Below are 23,170 nucleotides of genomic sequence, written 5' to 3' on the forward strand. Positions count from 1 at the left end.
TTCTAACAGTCAGGACCCTCAGCTGTAGGTCTGTTGGAGATTGCTTCAAGTCCACTCCAGACCCTGTTTGCCTGGGTGTCAGCAGTAGAGGCTGCAGAAGATAGAATACTGCTGAATAGCGAGTGTACCTGTCTGATTCTTGCTTTGGAAGCTTCCTCTCAGGGGTGTACTCCACCGTGTGAGGTATGAAGTATCAGTCTGCCCCTAGTGGAGGATGTCTCCCAGTTAGGCTACTCAGGGGTCAGGGACCCACTTGAGCAGGCCGTCTGTCCGTTCTCAGATCTCAACCTCCGTGTTGGGAGATCCACTGCTCTCTTCAAAGCTGTCAGACAGAGTCGTTTGCGTCTGCAGAGGTTTTTGCTGCTTTTTTTGTTGTTGTTGTTCAAAAGATGGTTTTTAAAGTCATACTACCATATTGTTTCATATGTAGGAATAGTAAAATGAATTTACCTAAGTTTAAATTTTTAGCAGAGAACATTGCTGAAAAAAAATCCTCCTTTCAGTGTTAGGGTAAAATATGATTACTATATTGACCCACCTACAAACTAAAAAACATCTTAATTCTGCCATATTTTTCTGTTGATTTCAGGTATGATCATGTTGACACATTGTTTTTTTTTTTTTTTTTGAGACAGAGTTTCACTCTTGTCGCCCAGGTTGGAGTGCAGTGGTGCTATCTTGGCTCACTGCAGCCTCCACCTCCCAGGTCCAAGCAATTTTCCTGTCTCAGCCTCCCGAGTAGCTGGAATTACACGTGCCTGCCACCATGCCCTGGCTAATTTTTAAATTGTTTAAAACATAATCTGTTTATTTGGAGGGACTACATTGTATATTGAGCCAGATTAGTAGCTAACATTTTTTTGAGTACTTACTTTGTATCAAGCACTGTTTTGCATTCTTATGAGTCCTCTTTTTTAATTCTCACAGCAGCCCTTTGAGATAAATTAAGTAACTTGCCCAACATCACATAGCTTAGAATGGGAGGAGCTGGGATCTGAACCCAGCAGTCTAAGTTTGGAAGCAGCGTTTGTTCTTAGTCACTGAGCTATTTTAGCTCCTTTAAAGTGGATTAAGATATTGAATGAAAGGTTCTCAAGATTTGTATGAGTAGTGCAGATCACAGTTGAAAAGTGTAAGCTTGAGTACTATGCCAGAATTGGATATGTGGAGGGACAGTAAATATATGTCTCAGGGAATGGTGGAGACATATGCAATTCAGAGGACATGACCATAATTATCATTATTTTCCCCTACCAGTATGAGGTGAAGGCTCCTGTTCCTTCTGCCTGTTTCAGGAATATTTGTAAGCAAATGACAAAAATGCACGAAGCTATATTTGATCTCCTTCCAGAAGAACAAACACAGGTGAGTAGTAATTCCTAAAACTATTTATGTATATATAACATACAATATCTGCAGAATTGGGGTAGTTTTACATGCTTTTGGCACAGTTAAGCTGTTCATGTTCCAATATGATTATCATTTTTTTACATCATTACATTGACTGGTAGAACATGGATAAAAATTTCTAATTTCTAAGTGCTCCTTGCAGTGACAGACCAGAGCTATAGCTTTACTATATGATAAACAATTCTAAAAAGTAGGTTTTCTGTTTGTCCATGATCAGTAGTCCCAGATTCTACTTACGTCATTTATTATGCTGTTCCTTGGAAAATTAGAGTTGGCCTTTATCAATTAGTAGCAAAATATGTTATGGTGATTGTAATTCAAATTGGCTATGGGAAGAATTAGTGACAAAGTTAATAAGATTAACACATGCAATTAACTCAATCTGCTTTATTGTTAGATCAGCATAAATGATCTGTAATAAAGACAAACTAGGAAAAAGAGCAAAATGCAGGGTCGGGGAGCCTTTGGCACCTATCAGCTATGAAGTATCCACCCTTCTATCTCTACTGTCTTCCCCTACAAAAGTATTATCACAGAGTTCGCTTCACTCTTCAGTAACAACTCTACCCCCTACACCCCTGTTCCCCTCTCCTGGAACTTTGAACTTTCCAGTATTCTCTTTTTTACCAGTTTTTTTTTTTTTAAATTAATCTTAGCTTATTTTCTCCATATTAAGTGTACCTAGTTTGTAGAATAAATGGTATAATATTAAAGTCTAGTTGCTGTATGACTAATGAATTTAACTTTCACTGGGATTTTTGCTATTCAGACAAGTTTGTTTATTTCAGTTTGTCTCTCTTACTTGGTTGAGTGCATGGAAATGGCATTTGGGAGCAGAGGGTGGCTTTCTTAGTATCTCTTGCCTGCTGTTGCTCCTGCTGGTCTCCTTTCCTATGCCACCTCAAACTTCATCCTATACTAGCTAGTAACATTTTCTTCATATTTCCCTAGGTTTTCATAAATCATACCAAACTCATGAATAAATATCATGGAACTCCTTTGGGACTCACTGAGGACTGAAGGGGAGCCATAAAATATGGCGGACCCACTAGGGTCGTCTCCTTTTTCCTTCTAATTTCTTCTTAGCCAAGCCATCCTTTCCATTCCACATGTAAGATCCTCCACCTCTGGCATTCTGACCTTCTGGATTTGCCATCTGAGTTCTAATTCTAGAGCAGGACTTAGCCAGATCAGAGAGCTGGGCATACAGGTACTTCATGTGTTTTTATCTGTGGCATAAAGGGTACTCTTGTCAAAGCTGGGCAAATGTTATTTTATGTCACTATTGCCACTTGAATACTAGTAATTCCACAAAACTTCCATAGATTGTTATATGTATTTTCCCCACAGACAATGTTATTTCACAAAATCATTTCATAAATTCATTGTATATAATTTTAGGTTAGGTATTTCCCAAAGCTTGCGAGAACAATAAAATACTTTGAAGTGATTTCACTAGAAGTATGAAGGTACCTTTGCCTCTATCATTATGACATTCTTTCCCCTATCAACTTCCTACTTAATATATTACAAAATTCCCCACTACTTTTTATCATTTTTACTTGTCACAGTTGATCCCACTTACGGGATTTTTTTCCAAAAAGGAGTACTAAGGAGGTTAGAAAGCTTTTATCCAGCTAAGGAGAAAAAATGTAGTGAAATAGCAATAGAATACTTTCAGAGGAGGATTTTAAAAGTATATGCCAAAGCAAAGGTTTTGGTTTTTAAAAATACTTTCTCTAATATTGATAACTCAGATATTTACATATTCTATTTCAGTAGAACTTTAAGAAACTTAGTTTTATTTCTTTTTCAGATGTTATTTTTAAGAATTAATGCAAGTTATAAACTCCACTTGAAAAAGCAGTTATCTCACTTAAATGTGATAAATGATGGAGGACCTCAAAATGGGTATGTTTTTTTTTTTAACATTTTCACCATATACTCCCATATTGAATTGTTTTAATGATCAGTTTTGATTATTTATGCCATCCTTTTCTGCTGTAATCACACCGAAGACCAACATTGCAAAATCAGCAAGCTTTTGTGCTTTCTTTTGCCCCGTGGAAATACCTGTTTCTGTCTAACTATCTAAAAGTGGTGTATACATGGACAATTACTTACCTGACCTTATGTATCTGTTTTGAGGCAGTGCGAGTTAGTAGCACTTCCTTAGATACCCAATAGCTTTCCCCAATTCAAACAGGATTCAAAAGTCCTACTGTGTGACCATGTGAATGTCACTTAACCTCTGTGCCACATTTATAAAATAACAAGGATGAAATATGTCTTAATTCCTTCACAGGGTTATGAAAAATAATATATGTGTGTATATGTATATATTTTATTGTAAGCTATTGAAAAAATTGTATATATTACTGTTAAAATAGCATAGTACATAGAAAGCATAGGATAGGATTTAGAATCTGAAAACTTGGGTTAAGTTCTAGTTGTGTCACTTACTAGCTGTTGTAACTTTGGGCAAATCACTTACTCCCCTCAGCTTAGGTTTTTTAGATTTGAAAATAGGGATGATGATAAAAGTTTCCTTAACAGGATTTTTGTGAAGAGTTATGTAGATAAAGATATGGGGAAGAGATTTTATAAAATTTAAAGCAGTGATCATTTAGTTATATCTTAGTATCAATTCTTTAGTGTGCTAGGGTTTTTAGGAATAAAATTTTATTCCCTGTTAAAGGAATTTCAGGCTCAAATTTCAAACTCATAAAGTTGGCCTTGCCATTTAAAAAGAAGTACAGTGAATCAATTTTGCAAAAAGCTATGTGAAAGCTTTGTTCTGTTGAATCTGTTAGGCTGAATTTAAGAGTTTTATGCAAGAATGATACTCTCTCTTATTACCTGATTCTTCTTTTTCTTTTTAAAGAATCATTTGTTTTCAAAAATTTCAAGGCCATGGAACATTTAAAGGACGATGAACACTGAATACCTTTTACCTAGATTTATCAACTGTTAAAATTTTGCCACATTCTCCCTGCCACTTTTGCTCCTTCTCCCTCCCACCCCCATACCTCTCTATTGCCAAACATCCAAAAAAGTAGGCTGCAGTCATAAAATTTAACCCTTAAATACTTTGGCATGTGTCTCTAAAAACAAGGACATTTTTATACAATCATAATACCTGAACCCCACCTAAGAAAATCAACATTAATTTAATAATGTTAAACCAACATAGAGTCAGGTATTTTCAGCAAGAACATCACATGGGTGACACTGTGTATATCTCTGTCTTGATGTCAAATGATGCAAATGGTACATACATGAGAGACCTGCTCCTGAAAAGGTAATAGCATATGAGAAACTTAAGAGACTCTTGGTAGAGATGTATACTGTGTACCCTAAAGAGGCTGTTCAAAAAAAGCTAGTAATATTTTCAAGGCCTACCCCGCTCATACCCTTTTACTTTTATTCCCATAACTAAATCTGGGTTGGTTAGTTGGGTTTTTGCAGACGAGTAGCTCTGAAGCATGCAAGCTAACTCGTTAGCTATTATTTTTCTTTTTTAATATATCTATTTGGAAGTCAGTCTGACCTTAGAGATCCTCACAGTCACATATTAACAGAAACTCATTCTTTGTAAGTCAATTCATGTCTTTGAAAGATGCCTGAAGATTAACCTCTATCCTCTAGCCAAGGACATAAACTACCTGCGTAAAAGGAATTTTTGTTTCTGAAATTGCACTAAAAATGTAGCTTTTGACTTTTTTTGACGTAAACATAAAATTAACCATTTTAAAGTGAACAATTCAGTGGCATTTAGTGTCTTCACAATGGTGCGTAACCACCACTTCTATCTAGTTCCAAACATTTTCACTACTCCAAAAGAAAATCCTGTACCCATTAGGCAGTTGCTTCCTATTTCTCCCTCTCCCCAGCCTTGTACTTTTATTTTTATTTTTTGCGACGGAGTATCGCTCTGTCACACAGGCTGGAGCGCAGTGGTGTGATCTCAGCTCACTTCAACCTCCACCTCCCAGGTTCAAGCGATTCTCCTGCCTCCGCCTCCTGAGTAGCTGGGATTAACAGGCAGGTGCCACCACACCTGGCTAATTTTCGTATTTTTAGTAGAGACAGAGTTTTATCATGTTGGCCAGGCTGGTCTCAAACTCCTGACCTCAGGTGATCTGCCTGCCTCGGCCTCCCAGAGTGCTGGGATTACAGGCATGAGCCCACACCCAGCCCAGCTCTGTACTTTTTAATGTAACTTTTTCCCTCTATTTTAAAATATTTTAAAAATAGAGACCTACAGAGAATAATAAAATATTTATATTTCTACTACCCAGAATTGATCAACATTTGTCATTTTCACTTGAAAAAAATATTTATTGTATTTTTAAAATGGTATTCAAAAAATTGCATTCCAGATGAAGCTGAAGTACACCTTTACACCTCATCTGCAGTTCCTTTCCCTTTTTCTCCTAACCTTTAGGTAACATTTCCAGTGAGTTTAGTCTACATTCTTTCAGTCTTTCTCATTTATTATACCTAGATTTATGAAAAATATGTAGTGCTGTTTTGTAAATTTACTTACATATTGCATATATGCAGCTTGCTTTCTACTTGGCATTTTTACTGATTTATCTCTGTTGATCTGTGGAAGTTGTCTGTTTTTGACTGCTGTATAGTCAAAACCACCTTTTTTTTTTTTTTGGAGACAGGGTCTCATGGTCACACAGGCTGGAGGGCAGTGGTGTGATCATGGCTCACTGCAGCCTCAACCTCCGTGGCTCAAGCAATCCTCCCACCACAGACTCCCCAGTAGCTGCAACTACAGGTGTGTGGTACCACACCCAGCTAATTTTTTATATTTTTTTTAGAGATGAGGTCTCGCTATGTTGCCCAGGCTGGTCTTGGAACTCCTGAGCTCAGGTGATCCTCCTGCCTCAGCCTCCCCAAGTGTTGGGATTACAGGCGTGAGCCACCACTCCATGAATCAACCATAGGCAAATTAGACATTTCCCCTAGTGATAAATTGCTAAGTCATGACTTTTTTCCATTATAACCATGCCATACTGAAGATCCTTATACATGTCTAGTGGTGTGACCATTTCTTCAGGGCATATACCTGAATATAAGTGAACTGGAGCTAATACACATTTTCACATTGTTAGGTATTGACAGTGGCTGTTAATACTCCATTAGTGGAGTAGTTTGTGAGAATCTGTTTCCCACATCTTGCCAACATTTGCTGTTAGATTTCTTAATTGTTGCCAGTCTGATGGGGGATAATAGTACCTTGTTTTGATTGGCATTTTCCTGACATTTACCATTTTTTCAGTTTATTGGTTATTCAGGTGTTTTCATCTGTGACTTCTTGTTCATATTCTTTCCTATTTTTCTCTTGGGTTTTTAAAGAAATATCTAGTAGGGCTTATATACATGAATACTAGTCTGTATTTAATCGCTTAGATGACACTTAGAAAACCTGGCCTGCTTTTCCCTTGAGTTTACTATTTTAGTCAACACACCTATACTCTAGTGCTAACCAATCAAAAACATTTTAGTTTAACCTGTTATTTTCTCTGTATATTAATTCATGCTGTTTTAAGATAGATGATTTTCTTGGGCTGAATTTATCATGAAACTGACTCCAACATGCATTGATGTATTCATTTTCCAACATGCATTGATGTATTCATTTTCCAAATATTTATTATGGAAATACAGCATTAAATGGCCTACTTGTTGATAACAGGAATCCTGCTAAGATAATATGTTGACACTTGGGTGCTAAGAAATCTGAATGTTAGATAATACTGTAGCAGCCAGGATAGGACTGACTCGGTGAGCACTGTTACTTTAATTATCTGAATAGAAAGCTTGAGATTTAAAAATAATTTTCTCTCCATTATTTAGGTTGGTCACAGCAGATGTAGCTTTTTACACTGGAAATCTTCAAGCCTTAAAAGGCCTTAAAGATTTGGACCTAAATATGGCCGAAATTTGGGAGCAGAAGAGGTGATGTCATACTGGAAAACCGGGTAGTTCATCTGACCACGGGATGTGTTTGTTATGAAGAAAATCTGGATGCCTGTGATTTGAGAATTGAACCTGAAACCCAAAGTGAACTGGGGTGGGGGAAGGGAAAAAGGAAAGTATCAGTGTTGGGAAACTGGATTCAGTGGAATCTACAAGGAATGTCATTTTTGTGCATCCTACAGTGAGGAGTAACTGATCAGGTGTCTATAACATTTTTCATTCTCTCTGGAAACAGACTCAGGTTTCTTTGGACCAAATCCAAAAGAACACATAGCTGTAACACAGCTGTAGTTGACTAGAATGCTCTGTATACTTTATATTAAAAAATGCTTTGCATTTCTTCCAGTGCAATGAAATTCATATGGTGTCCCACCTTATTTAATGATGGTACAATTTAAAATCTTAAAATCTTAGTCAACCTCTGTAGAAAGTTTTCTCTATGAAAGTAAAGCTGTTTGAAAAATTATTTTTTTACAGATCTTTCTATAAAAAATAAACATCTTTTGATTGCTTGGATTTAGGAATTCAATTTTTGTTTCAGTGACCAATGTCAAGTTGCAGGCTTTGTGTGTTGCATATTTAATATTTCTACTACCACCATATGTCAACTGGGTAAAGCCTTCCAGAGCTGTCTAAATACCTGAAAGAAAAGACTTAAGTCTTTTTTTAAGTAATACTTAAAAAAAAAGATACTGTCATCTATTTATGCAACTAAATACTTTTCAGAAATGGTATATAAAAGGCTACAGTTTAATATCTGTATTTTTATAAAAGTATGAAGGGTTTGGGGTGTTTTTATTTGTAGCAGAGGTAAGAATATGTATTCATATAATCTGCCTACTTTTGAGTTCTCATTTTAACACTTAGATAACATAATGAAGTATGGCCCCCTTGGATCCTTGTTTTTAAGTTACTTTCGATGTGTATATGAACAAAGACCAGGGAGAAACAGAACTTTTAAAAATATCGGCTGCTGTGTTGGGGCCAGAAATAAGATGACAAGTAAAGACTTTTATAATACCTACCTTCAACATGAGAATCAGCAGCACTCTACAAATGAAAGTGCCTGTGCCTCACCTCACACCAAGAATCTTGCCTAACCCTGTCAGAGTGCCTAATATCCTGTGGTGATTATGTACAATGAAACAGTCTTATTTTGTGCTCTTTGGTTTCTTAAAAGGAAAGCTTGTTTTCTTTCCTTTATCATTACAGAGGTATGTCATTGGTTCTTAAACTATCTATCTGTCTAAAATAAAGCTGTAAAAAATTAACAGACTTTAAAAGGCAACTTTTTTTTAAATGGTATACAGTGAACTTTAAGTTAAACAAGCAGCCTACTCAAAACAAGTATGGATGAATTTTTTAAAAAGGCATAAATTGAACTACCAGCAGACCTGATTGGAAAGATTATTAATGATCATTTTTCAGTGATAATAAACAAGCTTCAGGAAATGAAGCTTCAGGGAAAGGGAACTTTTTATGAAGCTCTACCCCATACTTCACTATAGAAGAGTACAAGGATGTGAAAGAAATGCCTTCCCTTTGCCTGCCCCATCAGCTGGGAAAATAAATGCCACTTTGTTTCAATAAATGGAGAGTCTGTGGAAAGCATGGCAGGCATCCCAGTTTTAGAACTAGATGAAAGGTACTAAATACCTTCAGTTTAATTCCTATGGAAATAATGGTATGATTAAGATTCTTAGAAATGCCAAAAACTGGACTTGTTAGGTAACTAACCAGTGTGTACTTAAATATTCCAAGGGCAAATCTTCCAACTAATATAGTAACTGTCTAGCAAGAATAAACCATTTTATTTTACCATTTCATAGTTAGCATTATAAAGTACAAGTGTACACAAGTATTGCTTCACTGCTTTATTTTTGAAATGACAAGCAATTCAATGTGACCATCACTGAGGCTTCTGTTAAAAGATCTTCCAGAGTTGCCCCAGTTTTAAGATTAAACAATATTGCACTTTAAGATGAACTAACTTTTGGGATCCTCTTCAAAGAAGGAAAGTATTGCTCCATCTGTGCTTTTCTTAGACTAAAAGCATACTGCAGAAAACTCTACTTTAAAAATCAACACTGCAGGGTACAGTAACATAGTAAAGTACCTGCCTATTTTAGAATCCTAGAGAACATTTCATTGTAAGAAACTAGCCCATTATCAAAGCGTCCACAGTATTTTTCATTTCAGTGGTCCAAGATGCGAAGGTTTCCAGATACAATCTTGTTCTCTAATACTGCTCCAGGTGGGATGTCAATTCTGTCACCATGATTTGCAATGATGATAACCGTTCCCTAAGTGACAGGGAAAACAAAAGAGTGTACTTGCAACTGCAACGCAATTTGATTATCTTACAGTGATCAAGTTTATGTACAACTCTTTTTTACAGTGGAGTAACTGTATTTATAAACAATATTAAACATGAAAAACAAGTGACAGTTAAGGAAAATTGTAATGTGTCCTTCTGTAACAATCCTAGCAGTAGTTCTAGATTCTCTGTCTCCTTGTTAGAGGTAGAACTAACAGTGGGAGGTGGACCCGGTACCACAGCATGGCCAGCCCCCTTTTGAAGGCCTACTTGCAAGGCCACCAGGATTATCCAACTTTCATAGAGAAATTAAAAGGTGCTTGGTTTATATTTACATATAGGGCTTTTGTTGTTGTTTTTATAATGGTTTACTGATAAGATTTTTCATGTCTTAAGTCTTTAGGCAGTCTCAGCAATAAAATTCAATATATGTATTTGTTTTTTCAAGATCTTCATTTAAGTAAGCTTTATTGGGAGGAGTACATGAAATCTAGTTAGGAGATTTTTTTTAAAATTACATGATTTGGAAAAAGCTATTGTATCTTTAATACTTTTATACCCCCATTTCCCTCCTATTTCTTACGTGAGGCTGGAATGACAGAGTACCCGAGTACTACAATAATGTAAATGAATATTCTTACAGAGATAACATTCCTTTAATATATTCAGTACAAATTAAGTTGTCATTTTTTTCTACTTTTATTCAAATATTCATCTTTTGTAAGCTAACGGTAATAGTGATCCTATTTTAAAGATTCTCATTTCAGTAAAATAGTACCAACTTAATTACTAGTGTAATTAAGACTAACAAGTATTCCTTAAAGTAAATGTAAATTTATGACTAGAAAATGAGACCTATATTGTAAAGCTGTAAGAAATATAATTTTCACTGTTACAACATACCTTTAATGAAACATTTTTTCCAAATGTCACATCTCCTGAAACTGTGAGGTGATCCAATTCAAGCATATCTGGTATACTTTCAAATCTTCTTAGATAATCTTGAACCTTACAGAAAAGTAGAAATATAAAAATTTGTCTCAAATGGGTTCACAGAAAGGAAAAATATTAAAGTTTAACTGAACTGTAAAAATATTTTATGGCAAAGCTCAGGTCCTCTAATGGGAAGCACCTATTTATTAAGCACTCATTATATGCTAAATGCCGTGCAGAAAAGACCAGGAACTGCCAACACTGTTTCTACACCAAGCAATTTACAACAGAGTTGAGCAGATCTAACTTTTTTTTTTTTTTAAAGATAATCAACACGCCAAGAGCCAGATGAGTAGTTCACATAATCTGAATTCAACTGGAAAAAAAGAGATCATGCTTTGAAGCAGGCTAGACTGGAGCTGGACTTTAGTGGATAGGTAGGATTCTGAAAAATTAGAGCACATTTTAGGAAGAGCAACAGCACAAATTATTGTAAGTTATCACCATCTTTGTCTTTTTATTTCCTCAGATTTTACAAGCACTAGAGATTGTCCTATGTGAACCCGTTTCCTATTTTTCTGGGAAAATGGGAGCAATCAGAAAACTTCCACTTGTTTCCATCCACTACCACCACCTTGCCCGCATTGCCCATTACTCTGTCTTCCTAGTACTGGAATTGGACTGTTTCTATTCCTAAAGCCAACCTCTCCACTTGTGCATCAGATCCCTTCTTATGGCCTATTGAGTGTTGTTTCAGCAGTTCTCCCTCTTCAATGTTTTATCCCTCCTGACTGCATTAATTCCCATTAATGTTTAAACATCCTCCCATTAAAAAAAAAAACAAAAACTCAAATCCTATATTTCTTTCTACCTATACCCCCATTTCTCTTTTTCTCTTTAAGGCAAAACTCTTGAGTTTTCTACCTTCATATCTCCAATTCCTCCTTTTTCATTCTCTCTTAAATCCACGCCTGTGAGGCTCCCACACCTCCATACTGATACATCTAATTCCCATCTTTCTTGAATCAGCAGGAGCATTTGACAGATGATCATTCCCACTGTCTTGAAATACTTTCTTCATTTGACTCTGAGGACACATGCATTCATAGTTTTCTAATTCCCCATCTGCATTCTACACATCCACAGCAGGTGGCACCAAACCACACCCAGGACTAAAATAGACTGGGATGGCAGAGCAGGACCCCATAGGCCAACCACAAAGGCTCATAGTGTCATATTTCATTGATTAAATTTTTTAGATTTCACTCATCAGGCTAAGGTGGAGTTTTACAGCAGGTCCACAGATAGTGCTGTTTTGTTCAACGTTATTTTGTTATAACGTTGATGAGGAAAAAAAAAAAGATTCCCAGCCAGGACTACTGTCTGTGTGGAGTTGGCACGTTCTCCCCACATTTGTGTGGGTTTTCTCCAACTATTCTGGTTTCTTCCCACATCCCAAAGATGTGCGTGTTAGGTGAACTGGTGTGTCTACATGGTCCCAGTATGACTGTGGGTAGGTGTGAGTGTGCCCTGAGATGGGGGCAGCCTGTCCAGGGTTGGCTCCTGCCTTGTGCCCTGAGCTGCCGGGATAAACTCTGGTCACCCATGAACCTGAACTGGAATAAGTGAGTCAAGAATTATCTTGTTTTTATTAGTCAATGTATGTACAGCTCACATTTATTTCAGGGTTTAATATTAGAAGTGTTTTGTTTTTGTTTTAAAATGTGGTGATATTTTTGTGACCAGAAATAAACTGTAGGAACTGAACTCTTGTTTATATAAATTAACCTATGGTAAAATGTGTTATACACTGTTTTGCTTACTGCGGCAGTTTCCAAGAACATACTGATGACACTGAGGACTTAACTGTACTTGCTATTCCACCTGTCTAGAACACTTTTTGCACTAGATACCCATTTGTCAGACCCAATCAACTTCTCAATGAGGCTGCCTGTGGCCACTCAACGTAAAATTACACCATCACCACCCCCCTCAATCCCCACGCCCCGAGGCATTCCCTTTTCTCTATCCTTGCTTTGTTTCTCCATAGCATTTTCCACCACTTGGCATATCATACATTTACTTATCATCCTTTCCCCACTAGAATGTCAATTCTGTGAAGACAAAGATTTAGTCTGTTTTATTTACTACTAAATCCCTAGAACCTAGAACACTGCCCAGTACATGATAGGGGATCAATAAGTATTTGTTAAGCCAGAATTAACCTTTTCCCACTGATGAAAGCAGTACTGGTCTTGGAAGAGACAGAAGATAAAATGCCCCAAAATTTAAAGATTATTTTCTACTCCCCATATGGCAATCATGTTTCAAATGTGAAGTAAAATCTTTATCTTCTATGATGAATTCCCTTTAAAAGATATCAAAGACAGAGGAATACAACAGGTCAGGGGTAGAGACTGTAATTAGTCTCCAATTCACATGTACATCATATTTTTATAATTACACATTTAAGAAATATGAACTCACATATCTTTATAGTTACATACCTTTGTAAAAGAACTGCCTAATTTAACCAAGGGCACTGTAGGAAATTCCCGCTTTTCACTCATTGTCAGAGATCCTGCATTAAGACTATAGAGGTTTGACATCACCAGTAAGAGATCTGACGTGGTTTTGACAGGCAGAAAACGGCTCCTTGGCACATTAATACCTAGAGAATTCTCGAAACTTTTGATGGCAGCCCCTACTGCAGTTTCTAACTGAATGACATTCAGGCCTCCATCCAAAGTCTGTAAGAAATTAGGGGTGGGGAATAGAGAACAGAGGTTTTAAGCACCTACAACTTAGTTACATGTAGGTTAGTTAATATTTGGGAAGTGACTTCAGAGATCCATTGATGGAAAAAAAAAGATTTTCTTTTTGAGACAGAGTCTTGCTCTGTCACCCAGGCTGGATGGAGTGCAATGGCGCGATCTCGGCTCACTGCAGCCTCCGCCTCCTGGGTTCAAGCAATTCTTATGCCTCAGCTTCCCGAGTAGCTGGGATTACAGGCATGTGCCACCATGCCCAGCTAATTTTTTGTATTTTTAGTAGAGATGGGGTTTCACTATGTTGGCCAGGTTGGTCCCGGCCTCAAGTGATCTGCTGGCCTCGGCCTCACAAAGTGTTGGGATTACAGGTATGAGACACTAAGCCTGGCCAGAAAAATAATTTTGAGAACTGACATTTATTAAGCACCTATCATATGCCAACCTCTTATACATGTAATCTTTTTTCAATCTTAAAACTCTTCTGTTCAGTAATACCATTTCCATTTTATGATAAACAACCATAGGTTCAGAAAACTCATGCAAAGTACCGATGGCCGAATGACTTATGAGTGTCAGCAACAACTAAGACTGAAGTAGGTTCTCTACTTTTGAAGCCCAATGTTTTTGCCACTACCACAATCCAGGGTCAGGTATAGGGCACCATAACTTGGCATGCTAGAGGGGTGACAGCAGATTCTGGAAGACAGGGCTAGGAACTAGAGAGTCTGAAAAGGCGAAAGGGAGTGACCAATGGAATCGATGGGGCAGAGGGAGTGGGCGGTGGGGTCTGTGTGTAGCCTACTATGACCTTAGGAACCAGAAAGCTCAATGGGCCACAACCTTGGCTTACCTTTGGATTCACAATGATTTCCATGTCAATGGCATTCTGCTCCTGCAGTCTTTTAACTGCTGCAAGAGAAATCCATAGGTTGTTTGTGTTAAATATTTTGAACTTTGATACAGACTTGAACTCATCAACATGTGCTTTTGGCACTTGAGCAATTTCCACCAGTCTCAGTTTGCCTTCATATTGAGTGAGTGTCCCGCCCTAGAAAGGCAAAAAATAGTGAGTGCCTCCACATCTGTCCCAAGTGCATTTTTTTATAAGTACAAAGATAGTGATAATATAAAAAATATATAAATACATTATGTAGAAACAGTACATTTTCATAAAAGGGACAATGGAATAACATTTAAATGCCAAACTAAGAGTATTAAAGGTCTGGACAACTTTATTGAAAGGTTTCACATGTTTCAGATTTTTGCCATAAATATGTAAGAAACTATTTTAGTTAAAATTACTGATGTAGCTTATCCAAAAAAATAGAGATTATTTTGATACTATTTATTATGGATTTATGATACATATTATTATGTCAAACAGAACTGAAAGTATTCCACATAATATCATCTCACCCTTTCTTATGATACTAAGTGGTTAAATGTGTTGTTTAACATAGAAACTTTCAAATAACTTCATAACTTATGAAATGTGAAAACATGAAGCCCTAAACTGCTTCCTCTCAGTATTTACCTTTACATCTGCACGTGTTTTATTTGTGACTTCCATGACAAATTCACAGCGTTTTCCATTGGGTGGGTTCATTAGATGATTAAGAATATACAGATCCACTGTGGCACCCAGATTATCTATGTTAGACACAAAAATATACTCTTTGCCTTCTCCTATAAAGGTATCAAGCAAACCAGAGTTGTAGAAACTGGCGTAAATATCACCATGACCTGGAGGGTACCAAGCTTCTGTATTTTCCCCTGAGTAAGACACATCCTTTGCTACAGGAAGTAAAGATTCTTTATTAATCCTCGGGTACCTTAAAAAAAAAAAAAAGTTCTTTTTCAATATTGACCCTGTAGAGCATTTCAGACCTTTAAATAAAATAATGCATTAAAGTTACATAAAATTTCACTTCTTTTCAGAGTCTTATCAATCATTATAGGTGAATCCATTTAAGAAAATCTCTCAGTATCTGTGTTGTCCAAAATCTGTTTTCTAGATGGTGATAGCTGCTGCAAAAACATGTCTCTATGGTTATAAAGATGGGAGGACCCATTATATTTTTAAAATATTAATGTTTTATGACTCTCCAAGAGGAGGGATATATCAAATAAATTTTCTCAAACCTATATAGTTGTGGGATGGTTCTTTTCCCTGAAAACCTATCTGGGAAAAACTGCCCATTCTTACAAATGGATATATTCAGGGGTGGATCTCTTTCTTTCCCAGAAAATAAGCACCAGGTTAGCATTCCAAGATGTCTGCTTCCCACCACTAGTGAGAAAGGTAAAGCTGGTGATGGGGCAAGAGGAAAACAGGAGCTAGCACTGCAACAGACTGAAGACCAGAAAATAAAGGCAAAACATCTGCGAAGTAAAAAAAAAAAAAAAAAGGTAACCATGGGAAATAGATCTTAAAAACAACCAAACAAACTAATGGTACAACTGTAGAAATGTCCCTTTTTTATTTTTGAGATAGGGTCTTGCTCTGTTGCCTGGGCTGGAGTACAGCAGCACAAACATGTCTCACTACACCCTCGACCTCCTGGGCTCAAGTGATACTCCCACCTCAGCCTCCCAAGTAGCTGGGGCTACAAGGGCACACCATCAATGCTAATTTTTTAATTTTTTTTGTAGAGATGAGGTCTCATCATGTTGCCCAGGCTAGTCTCAAACTCCTAGGCTCAAGCAATCCTCCTGCTTTGGCTTTCCAAAGTGTTGGAATTACAGGCATAAGCCAGCACACCCAGCCTCGAAATATTCCTTCTGTACAAGTTCATGTGGACTGATGTCCATCCCTTAAATGGAAGTCTTATTTCTCCAGTTTCCTGGCCTTCAGTCACAACTCATCATCTGAATTTACTTTTTACTCACTATTCCTCAAAAATTTTCTCCAGAATTTATTAAATTACCCCAAGCCCATAAAAGATGTTGAAGAAATTCCTTTCCATAGGAAAAGTTATCAATAATGTAGGAATATAAAAAGATTTTCACAGACCCACCTGGAGACCAAATATGCTCTCAGAAAGCAAATGCTTAAGCTATCCCCAAATATTCTGGACATGGAACAGAGTCTCAAGCAGACTGAATTTTAAGAACTGGAAGTTAGAGAACCAGAGTGATTATAACAATCACATTATCAACAAATGCTTAGCTTTTATGGGCATCAAACACTTGTGAACATCAATATTTGGTGCCTTTACATCTTGAGACTGCTCTGTTATAAACAAGATAAAGAAGTCCTTTCCCAGGAGTAACACACCCAGAGTTAATTTTTTACTCATTGTACCTGCTTTGATTGAAAGTGTAGATTTTCACACGACAATGATTGTACTTCTGTAGTATTTTTTTGGTATCTTCATCTGTGTTAAAAGAGTTCATTAAAACAAGAGGAACATCTGTATTGTAGGTTTTATTCAAATGCTAGGGAGGAAAATGACAATTAGATTACCCAGACTCACTTTTCTTTTGCTCAAATATGCAAAATTAATTCTTAAGGGTTAAATCATAAAATGTCCAAAACATCATCTGTATGTAGCCAAATATACAGATTTGACATAAAACTGCTCAGCATGAGCCAGACATTTTGCTAGGCAATTCACCATGCACTTGCTCATTAAATCATCACCCTCTGAGATAGAAACTACTGTCTGTATTTTACGGATGACTAAACTAAGGCCCAGATAGGTGGTGGGTCTGGCAATGGCAGAGGCAGGACCCCCACCTCCCCACCCCAGGCAGTTTGAGTCTGGAGCTTGTGTATAGCTACAGTGCTCTGTGGCCTTACTGGGTAGGCAAGTGCTGATTAAGCATTTACTCTATGTTAACATCTCTGTAGGGATGAAAGTACAAATGTGACAAAGGCATGGCTCCCTACTCTCAAAATTAATGATCAAAAATTTTGAATCACACCCCAACTGAAATCTTTTCAACCTCAGAAGAGCTAAGAGGCAACACAGAGTGTGAAGAAAACAAGGTCTTAGAAGTCAGACTGCCCTATGTTAAAATTTTAATTCTGCACTTACTAACTAGCTTGGGAACCTTGGACAAGTAACCAACCTCCTTGTGCTTTGGTTTCCTCATTGGTAAAATGGGGATCACAGTACTTAGAGTTGTTGAGAGGAACAAATGAGTAAATTCATATCAAGAGCTCAGAATAATACTTGGTGGACAGTAAGTGCTGAATACATGTTAGCCACTGCTACAACTAGCCGTTAGGATTATAGTTGCCAGCACCATACTAGGCAATAGGATAAGGAGATGGAAAAAATAAGGCCACTGCCCCAGAAGAGCTTATGGTATACGATTAATGCCTTTGTCGTAAGAGAGAAGCCAGGAACAGTTCTTAGCATGCAGGGCCTGCACCCAAATACATAACATCTTCCCCACCCTCCCAAAAGGGTTAATAAAGCAAGATCATCCCAGCCTTGATGAAGGCTGCCCCCAGAAAGAAAGTGGGTAGAAGGGTGGGATATCAAAAGAGAATCTCAACAGACCCAGAGATTTCAACAACCACAGGTGCTATTTAAGATCAAAAGCCTTTACATAACCTTAAGGATTCGCCCTTAAGAACACTAAACCTTTTTTCCACCAATAGAGACTAAAGATAGCAAGCTCTTTGGTTAGCTCAAATTCACATCTGCTACATTTTATAATATAACATTTATGATAACTTAAAAACTAAAAACTAGTTTAGTATCTCACGAAAAATGCTAAATGTTACTCACTTCAATTTGCTGAACAGTCAGATCCAGAAAAGTATTCTCATTCCTCACACCAATCAGACTTTTAGGGCCTTTGCAGCCCATGCTGGTTCCCAAACCACCATTGAGTTTCACCACCACTAGTTTGTTCAACACAGAAGATATATTATCAGGCAAGCCTCTGGCCTTTATCTTTTCATAGGGTTGAATCTGAAAGAAAAATAACATTATAGGAGTAATTCAAACAGCTTTAAGGGACATTAAAACATATCAATCCCAGGGTTATTTCCATGCTTCCATGAAGAGTTTTGGTTTCTCTGGAAAATTTTAATCAACTTTTCTTTAATGTCAGAGGCCCTTGTGGTTCAAAATCAAGTACTTTAACAGGCAACTTCCCTTGCACACAGTGGTTCAGTGGATCATTTACTTTACAAAGGAGTACGAGAAGGGGGAAAAAGTTGTAGGCCCCATATATTGTCTGGCTGGTAAGAACATCCAGATCTCTTGGAGTATCTTCAAACACTCAGAATTCCCAATTTGTATCAACATAGCAAATGATCAAGTCATTTATTTAGACTCATCAAGTCTAAGTATTTCTGGTGTATTATGGCTCTACTTCAATTCTGGAGAACCAGATACAAAATTACACATTATTCCTTCTACCACAGGAGGCAAATACCAAAACACACTTGTTCCTTGCCATTCTCCTCTATTCAGTCATAAGTTTGCCTTTCAAAGGAAGGTGGCATAGACTTTTTGTCAAGTATGCACAAGGACAGAATTCCTTCCTCAAGAATTTAACTTTCAGGTGTCACCATATAAAAGCCAATACTGGAAAATTAAGTGTTGTCACTGTTCTAAGAAATGCCCTGGAAGGGAGGGAAAGAGCAAGAGGTGGGCTAAAGAAAACCCCAACTCAATCTCCTCCCTAGCATCCTCATCTATTTCTGTGAGCAGAGGGCCTTAATCTATAACTTCTCCCTTATAGGAAAGGAACAGTGACAACTTACAGCGGAGGCCCAGATTCTTTTATTCAAAGCAGAGGCACAAGCAAGTCTAAACATCTTACAGTAAGAAGGAAACCTTTCAGAAAGATCACAATGTATTTTCTATCCATTTATGTGACATGTTTGCTGTTATTTTGTTTTAATGGAATAGGTCCTCAAACTGACTCTTCAGTTACATGATGGTGTAGGACAGCTAACACATAATGGACTGAAAAAAGTAAAACTACCTCATAAGTGCTTTGTGGACATTAGCTGTTATTTGTTCTGCTACTGTAGGAACGCGTGTGTGTGTGAGAGAGAGAGAGAAATGTGTAGGTGTGACTGGGAAAGAACTTGACAGGCTCACACTCCAGTGATCTAAGCATATGGAAGCAAAAATCTCTTTATGCTTGGTCAGAGGAGAGGAGAGGAGACAGGAGAGGAAGGGAGGGGAGGGGAAGGAAAGACCACTGTGATGCAATGGCTGTAAGTAGTCAATTAATAGTTTAGAAGAGTCAGCAAATGGGACCAGGCCAAATGTTTTCCCATTATTTTGTAAAAGCCAAGAATTTCCATTTATCAGTTATTTTTCACTTCCTAGCAAGAACCTAATATTTACACAGGTCTCACAAGGATGTGAAAATCAGCTGAAAATCACCAAAACCTCCTAGTCCATGCATTCATTTTAGGTTAAATTGTTAGTTCAGAGAGAGTGTTACCTATTTATGTTTTGACTACACTTAAAAAAAAAATAAGAGTACACAGAAGCTATTTTCCACATGGTAGGACAGGCCTGTCTTCCAATTTTACCTAAAATTTTTAATTGTGGTACATCACATACATAAAAGTTTATAAAAGATATAAAATATACATATACGGTTGAAAGAATAACTTTTTTTTTTTTTTTTTTTGAGATGGAGTCTCGCTCTGTCCCCCTGGCTGGAGTGCAGTGGCCGGATCTCAGCTCACTGCAAGCTCCACCTCCCGGGTTCACGCCATTCTCCTGCCTCAGCCTCCCGAGTAGCTGAGACTACTGGCGCCTGCCACCACACCCGGCTAATTTTTTTTTTGTATTTTTAGTAGAGACGGGGTTTCACCGTGTTAGCCAGGATGGTCTTGATCTCCTGACCTTGTGATCCGCCCGCCTCGGCCTCCCAAAGTGCTGGGATTACAGGTGTGAGCCACCGCGCCCGGCCAACAATAACATTTTTAAAAAGGAACACTGCCATGCATCTGTCCCTAATCACATTCCTCTTCTACCCCTATGGGTAACCATCATCTGGACTTCTAGTCTATAGTTTTACCACCTATGTGTGTAACAATATTTTAAGCCATTTTATTTGTCTCAAAACTTTAAAATAAATTGAATCATACTATAAAGTAAGACCCATCTTGTCATTACAATATCAGTAATTTCAACAAGGCATATCACTGGGTTTGTTGTTGATATTTGAATATTCTATTTCAACTAGGGGTAAACATTATCTAGATGTAACTTGGAGTGAAAATGTTCATGTAACATCAATATTTTATCAAAGTATAAATGCTTATTATAAAAGTAAAAATGGTACAATAATTCTGAAAGCTATTAATTTTATGTATAACAATGTTTTCAAATAATTCAATAAGTTAGAAAACAGAATGACAATAAACACAAAACTCAGTACATTAGATAGGTATCTTTAGGAAAATATCATTCCCTTTTTGAGGGAACAAATATTTATACAAATTTAAATAATAATGTGAGGCAGAAAATTCTAGATTACATCTTAATTCAAATCTTTACAGAAATGTTTGGAATACTAACATTCATAGCATTAAACAAAGTGAGCTTTAGGAACCATGTTTAATTTTTAGCTATTTGATTTAGGACATAAGTCATCAAGAAAAAGTACCAACAGGAACTTTTTTTTACCTCCAGTGAAAATGAATTAAAAACCAAATGTCAACCTTGCTGCCTTAAAATTTCACCAGGAGAAAATAGAACTCCAAAATCATATGTATTCATGCTAAATCAGCTTTGATCCACACACCATAAATAACAGAAAGTTCTGGCTGGGTGCAAGGACTCACATCTGTAATCCCCACACTTTGGGAGTCTGAGGCAGGAGGATCACTTAAAGCCCAGGAGTTTGAGAACAGCTTGGGCACTATGGTGAGACCTTGCCTCTACAAAAAAAAAAAATTTAATTACCTGAGCATGGTGGTGCATGCCTATAGTCCCAGGTACTCGGGAGGCTGGAGTGGGAGGACTGCTTGGGCCTCAGAGGCTATACAAATATATTTAAAGCACATAAAAATGATTTATATAGACTGCCAACCCTTTTAAGTAGGAGAAAACAAATATTTGCCCAAGTTCTGAGTCCTAGGTACAAAGTTCCTTGTAGAAACATGTTACTGGAAAGTTTTTATTATAAATTTTAGTTAATGAAATTAAATGTGCTGCTTTTCTTCCCTGTACTTAGTCATGGAGACATAATCAGAGTCTGTTTTAAGTGTGAAAGCACAATACAATGATCAATTCAACAATGCTAAAAACATACCTGATTGAAGAAATATTAAAGATAAAAGTGTTATGCAATTATCAATGACAAATAGGGTGAGAGAATGATTTAGGAATCACCAACATTCAGTGTTTCACCCATACTTTTCACCTGCTGGCTATGAGCTGAGAGATGGTGGGCCACTCTCATCATTCTGCTTCAAAGACAAGCTATCAGAGAACATTTGCTTATATGAGATGTTCACACGAGATGGAACGGCAGTTATTACATTTTATATAGGCTGTCTGCACAAAAAAAAAGGCCCAAAATTATGCTTTGGAAGTAACAAAACCAACACAGCAGGACTTACTAACAACAGTTCAATTGCCAGAACCTGCTAAGAAGTAACCAACTTATGTGTCCTAAGCATGCAGACTTCTTACAAGATACGCTGTGAAGATCTTCCACTCATTCTGTTTTAGAGAAAATGTAAAAATGTATGTTTATGCAATGAAAACTGATATTCAGAGACACACTTGTCAAGAGAGCCATTACTCCATCGCCAAATTTCTAGATCCAAAATCTAAGATCTCAAGTGATTGTGGGGAGGAAAAAGTGCATGCTGAAATATTTTTGAAAACACACACAAAATAAGGTAATATAAATGAGAAAGTATTCAGAAATTATCTGTCAACATGCACAAAACTTCAGTTTGTGAGATAACTTCAAGGAAATGGCATCACTGCCATAAATTAATGAAGTTTACAAGCTCAGGATACTGAGAGGACAGAGCTTCACTTCAGTCAGTTACTATTAGAGAGGAAGGAAAACTTAACATCATGGCATCTATATCATAATCAGCACATTCACTACTAGCAAAAATAGTTGGAAAATATCTTGCTCCTCCAACAACCTCCGTTGACCAAAGTAAGTCCATTTACTGTTACAGATGTGCATTATGGTGACCGCAAATGCAATCTACCAGATAACCATGTGGATGAACTATTGTTCTTGCACTGTAACATCAACATGTTAAAGCTTGGTTACTAAATTTCTAAATAGAACTGTAACAACTGCAATTTCTTTGTTATCCCAAAAACTTATTCTATGATGGTGATCTAGATTCTCAGCCTCATACTGATTTTAACATTAGGACATTTGGCCTTCAGCCAAAAGGTATACTAAATATACTTCTAGTTTTAACTCAAATATCCCCAAGGTTGGCATCTTAAGAAACTGAGTTTGAATTTAAAATATAATTCTGAATACTGTTCAAATATTTGGTATAAAATAAAATGAGCTGATCCACAGACAACATTCAGAATTCAAAAACCAAGTTAATAAAGACTTTTGGGAACAGGTCCTAGCAACTCACAATATAAAGACTTATTTACCGTTCAAGTAAGTGCCAGATTTCTCTGTGATGTGTTGTATTCATAACCTTGCATGCTAAGTTAAGGGGGCAGAAAGTCACCCCACCTCTCAAAATGTCAAGGAACCATGGTTCTTTATGTGGTGCTTTCAATAATACCTTCTTGTCTTGCTATATCCAACC

At 37.1% G+C, this 23,170-nt stretch overlaps 2 protein-coding genes across 7 annotated transcripts in view; one reads left to right on the forward strand and one right to left on the reverse strand.

Annotated features, from left to right (window-relative positions):
* Positions 1–8,679, forward strand: part of VPS54 (vacuolar protein sorting 54 homolog (S. cerevisiae)) — a 120,228-nt gene extending 111,549 nt beyond the window's left edge. For all 3 annotated transcript variants that reach the window (XM_011987290.1, XM_011987291.1, XM_011987292.1), the window contains 3 exons: positions 1,258–1,365; positions 3,227–3,321; positions 7,285–8,679. In XM_011987290.1, coding sequence (XP_011842680.1) covers positions 1,258–1,365; positions 3,227–3,321; positions 7,285–7,390 — 309 coding nt within the window. In that variant the 3' untranslated portion in view covers positions 7,391–8,679. The remainder of the gene's footprint in view (positions 1–1,257; positions 1,366–3,226; positions 3,322–7,284) is intronic.
* Positions 8,680–9,266: 587 nt separating this feature from the next.
* Positions 9,267–23,170, reverse strand: part of UGP2 (UDP-glucose pyrophosphorylase 2) — a 53,647-nt gene continuing 39,743 nt past the window's right edge. For all 4 annotated transcript variants that reach the window (XM_011987295.1, XM_011987297.1, XM_011987294.1 and 1 more), the window contains 7 exons: positions 18,171–18,356; positions 16,733–16,866; positions 14,963–15,260; positions 14,279–14,476; positions 13,165–13,407; positions 10,628–10,732; positions 9,267–9,710 (listed from right to left, as the gene is read on the reverse strand). In XM_011987295.1, coding sequence (XP_011842685.1) covers positions 9,603–9,710; positions 10,628–10,732; positions 13,165–13,407; positions 14,279–14,476; positions 14,963–15,260; positions 16,733–16,866; positions 18,171–18,356 — 1,272 coding nt within the window. In that variant the 3' untranslated portion in view covers positions 9,267–9,602. The remainder of the gene's footprint in view (positions 9,711–10,627; positions 10,733–13,164; positions 13,408–14,278; positions 14,477–14,962; positions 15,261–16,732; positions 16,867–18,170; positions 18,357–23,170) is intronic.

The sequence above is a fragment of the Mandrillus leucophaeus genome, unplaced genomic scaffold (assembly GCF_000951045.1).
Source record: "Mandrillus leucophaeus isolate KB7577 unplaced genomic scaffold, Mleu.le_1.0 Scaffold307, whole genome shotgun sequence".
Taxonomy (NCBI): Eukaryota; Metazoa; Chordata; class Mammalia; order Primates; family Cercopithecidae; genus Mandrillus; species Mandrillus leucophaeus.